Source organism: Sarcophilus harrisii, chromosome 1 (assembly GCF_902635505.1).
Source record: "Sarcophilus harrisii chromosome 1, mSarHar1.11, whole genome shotgun sequence".
Classification (NCBI taxonomy): Eukaryota; Metazoa; Chordata; class Mammalia; order Dasyuromorphia; family Dasyuridae; genus Sarcophilus; species Sarcophilus harrisii.
In genome coordinates this window covers 659,571,644-659,576,102 of record NC_045426.1, presented here as the reverse complement: position 1 = coordinate 659,576,102, position 4,459 = coordinate 659,571,644, and the positions used below count along the sequence as shown (strand labels likewise).

At 35.3% G+C, this 4,459-nt stretch overlaps 1 protein-coding gene across 1 annotated transcript; it reads left to right on the top strand.

The window, feature by feature from the left end:
• The first annotated feature begins 238 nt into the window (after positions 1–238).
• On the top strand, positions 239–1,490 carry LOC116421413 (olfactory receptor 10H1-like). Its single transcript, XM_031950783.1, is given in 2 exon segments — positions 239–862; positions 864–1,490. Coding segments are annotated over 2 exon segments (945 nt in total). The 5' UTR covers positions 239–544.
• The last annotated feature ends 2,969 nt before the right edge of the window (positions 1,491–4,459 follow it).

Genomic DNA, 4,459 nt, shown 5'->3' with positions numbered 1-4,459 from the left:
TTAGTTTTGCAGCAATCTAAGGTGCTCGGAAGGTGGAGAAGAGAAGGCTCCATTCAAAGCAGGGGGGACAGAAGAAACTGACTAAAGCATCATCATCATAACTACCATCATCATCATCACCATCACCATTATCATCACTACCTCCATCACCATCATTGCCATTCCTAATATTCATATACTACTTTAAGATTTGCAAAGTGATTTAGAGTTTTTATTTACAGAGGGCATTAGATTTGATTTGCTTGGTTCCAGGAAACAAATCTCAATAATGGGTTGTTACATAGAAATAGATTTTGCCTAAATATAAGAAAATATTTCCTAATAATAAAATGCTCAAAGGTGTAAAGAACTGCTTCACATGGAAATAGGATCCTCATTACTGAAGTCTTTATTTGGAGACCGAATGACCACTTCTTAGGGATATGGTAAAGGGGATCCATATCTTGGGTTCTAGCCAGATGTAGACTAGATGCCTGGGAATTTTCAGAATCCATGATTCTATGATAATTCTGTTTTTCTCATATCTCTTTCTGGAATAGTCTCCATGCTGCATTCAAACCACAGCACAGTGTCCGAGTTCATCCTGATTGGCTTTTCCACATTCCCTCGGCTTCAGCTGATGTTCTTTGTGCTCTTTCTGCTAATGTATTTGTTCACACTGCTGGGCAATCTTCTCATTATGCAGACCATCTGGAGTGAGAGGAACCTCCACACACCTATGTATTTCTTCTTATGTGCACTCTCAGTCTCAGAAATCTTCTACACTTTTGCCATTATCCCACGACTACTCACAGACCTTCTATCTACTCAACATGTCATCTCCTTCCTGGGCTGTGCCAACCAAATGTTCTTCTCTTTCACATTTTGGGTTCACTCACTCTTTCCTGCTCACAGTCATGGGTTATGATCGCTATGTGGCTATCTGCTACCCTCTTCGCTACAATGTGCTCATGAGCCCACAAGGCTGTACCTGGTTGGTGGCCTCCTCTTGGTTTGCTGGTATAATCATGGGACTGGTTGTTACACTTGCTATTTTCCACTTGAATTTTTGTGGGCCCAATGAAATCCACCATTTTACCTGCCATGTACCTCCCTTAGTGAAGCTTGCTTGTGGGGATATTTGGGGTGTGGCTATGGGAGTGGGGATTGTCTGTATCACAGCCCTATTGGGCTGCTTCCTCCTTATCCTCATTTCCTATGCTTTCATTGTGGCCACCATTTTGAGAATTCCTTCAGCTGAAGGACGACAAAAGGCCTTTTCTACCTGTGCCTCTCACCTCACTGTGGTTGTGGTACACTATGGCTTTGCTTCTGTTATCTATCTAAAGCCCAAGGCCCCAGAATCATTTGAAGGAGACACCCTGATGGGTATCACTTATACTATTCTTACTCCCTTCTTGAGTCCTATCATCTTTAGTCTGAGGAACAAAGAATTGAAGAATGCTATAAATAAAGTCTTCTTAAGCATTTTCTTCCCTCAAAAGCTGTAGGACTCTGAAAAAAATCCCCAAAAGATAACATTGCATTTATTACTTTGATGAAACAAAACTTAATTGATAGATATAGAGTGAAAGAGTCAATTTTCACTCTCTGGAAGGGTTGCCATTTTTCTATCTTTACTGATTCCTGACTTAGGATATGTTTGTTACTTCCAATCCATTGGTTAACCCTATCATTAATAACACAGGAAATACAATATTGTTATAATGAAATAATGTGTGAAACATGTTTTGTAAATTGCTTATAAATGTCAAATTGTTATTTTCCATAGAACCTCATGAACATAAACTATTTTCACTGGAAAAAATAAAATGGATAAAAAACTTATAGTGCTCAGACTATGACATACAGTTGTATGAGTAGTTTATCAATTTCATTTATAAATAAATACTATTTACCATGGATAACTATTGCAGATTGATAAATAGTTAAGCCCAGAAATGAAAAGTATATTTGGGTGACAACCTCCATTTCTACTACTTTTGGTCTTGACCATTACAATGGTTTATGCTTGTAAAAACAGTCTACTCTATCAATGAACTGATCCTGAAGAACTATTACAAGCCCCTCCTGTTTCTATAAACAAATTGACTTGATATGATTATTTGCTCAACACATCTTTGTTAAGGTGTTGTTAGTTGCATGATCATATGGATGTCACTCATGGAGGACTTATGGATTCCACTTCTGAATTTTGACCATTTCATAGCCTCTACCTAGAGATAACTCTCAGTTATATTCAACAAATCCACTGATAGATATTTAAATTTGTCTTTTTATTGCTTGTAAAATTGTTTGTTCAAGAAATATATCTCTAAATTTTTAGCCTGGTCACCATGTGCTCTGAGATTATCAATATTTTTTTCCTTCTTTTTGGCAAGAAATTGAAAATCTTTCTATACATATTTGAAGTGATGAGCTCTATATACAGTTTAATAGTATATAAGTTTTTGTTTAGCTCTCTCTGGATCCACTGCCATTCATTTTACATTGCCAAAAATATACATGAATAGGTAGTGTATCAGTTATCATTTAAAAAAATAAAATCTTCTATTTAAGCTTTAAGTTGTGAATACTAATGAAATGAAATCATTCAATATTGTCAGCTTTTTCAAATGATTTGAATTATAAAGGGAGGAGATAGAATAATAGCCAAATGAGATATTATGATCTAGGGAGTTTCTCTCATCCTCCTCACTGGCATCTAGTTTAGTAGGCAGAAGGATATAAATCACTAGAGGAGGAGAGATCAATATTAGAGAAAGTAAAGGGATACAAGTAAGGGCTACATGCTGAGAAAATAGGAGACACAGGAACAAGAATCCATGTCCCTTGTTTAGGACTTGAAGTAAAAGAAGCTATAATGGTAGATTATGTTAGAGAGATGGGAGAGAAGAAAGGGGAAAAGAGAAAGTTCAAAATAAATAGCCTTAAACATCACCTCTCTCAATTTTTGGTCTATCCTTTCCATTTCATGGGTCACACATGAGATGCTATTTCATATCTCAACTGATTTTGTTTCGGATTGGTTTTTTTGGTTGATTTGGGGGGTTTTTTGGTTTGGTTTTTGTTTTTGCTTTTTTTTTTTAACTTTCTCTGATCTTTGCACCTCTCTATAGCATCTGTTCATTCTCAATTTGTTCTCTATCTCCAAACTGTCCCAATTAGTGCTCTTCCTTCATGGACAAGAACCAATTAGATAATTTCATATAATCTCTTCTTCCAAAACTTTCACAATTTCTTTGATTACCAGACTTTGAGGTTATCTTTCTACATTCAATAAAATGTCCAAAGTTCTATTCCTTTCTGCTTATAGATACTAAGAAACATTCTTTTTGCATCCCAAGTCACAAAATTTCCTTTCTAGTATTTATTGTTCATATCTCAACTGTGAATACTCTCTATTGGACATCTATACATCTCTTGTGGCTGCCAAACTTTTTTTCTGTTGGACCTTAACTTTTCAAGACCACCTAATGAGTCCCTACTTTCCATAGTAAGGTGCAGTAAAAAGTTTCTCCAGAATAATAGAAGGCTAACAGCTACAGTTCATAGCCAGGATTATGAAGCACACACCTAGATAAGAGAAGTCAAAAAAAATGAATCAGAATGTCCTAGGCTAAGGTTAATTCTATTCTTTTAATTATTTATACCTAAAGTTGATTTGAAAACCATAGTCCCACAATTCCAAAAGACTCATGACCCAAAAGGCTATCTCCAGAGAAAGAAGTGAAGGAGTCTGAATGCATATCAAAGTGTAATATTTTTCACTTTATCTTTTTTCATATTTTTTAAATTTTCTGGTGGACTGTGTTTTCTTTCACACATGATTAGCATGAGATGTTTGCAATGAAGTAGTTTTGAAAGGTTACTTGATACATGGTTTGCCAAGGTACATTGTAAAAATTGCTGTTTGAGCAAATCTCAGAGAGAGTAAGTGATTTGTTCATATTGAGTTTCACAGATAGTAAATGTCAGAGGAAAAACAGAATTTAAATCCAGACTTCTAAAATCCCAAATCCCAGTGGTCTATCTTCCATGAATATCTTTCCTTTTATACATGCTTTATTTTGGAGCATCCAAAGATCTTAGCGTTTTTCTGTTCTAAAACCATTTTATAGTTGATAAATTGAGGTCCAGAGAGGTTAAGTGACATGCTTGAAATCACATGTGTATTGTGCAACAGAAGGAGAATTCTGATCTTGGCCTCCAAATTCTGTTTTTTCAGTCAATCAATCTATCAATTAATCTAGAGGCATTTATTGAGGAGCTCTATATGTCAAATATCTTGCTATGTACTGATGTTAAAAAGATGATACAATTTAGTCTTTGATCTCAAGGAGCTCATAGTCTATTGAGGGAACCAAAAAGCATATATACATATATGTATATGTACCTGAAAAGTAAATGCAAGGTAATTATTTATTTTTAATACACATTGTTTTATGAATAATGTTGG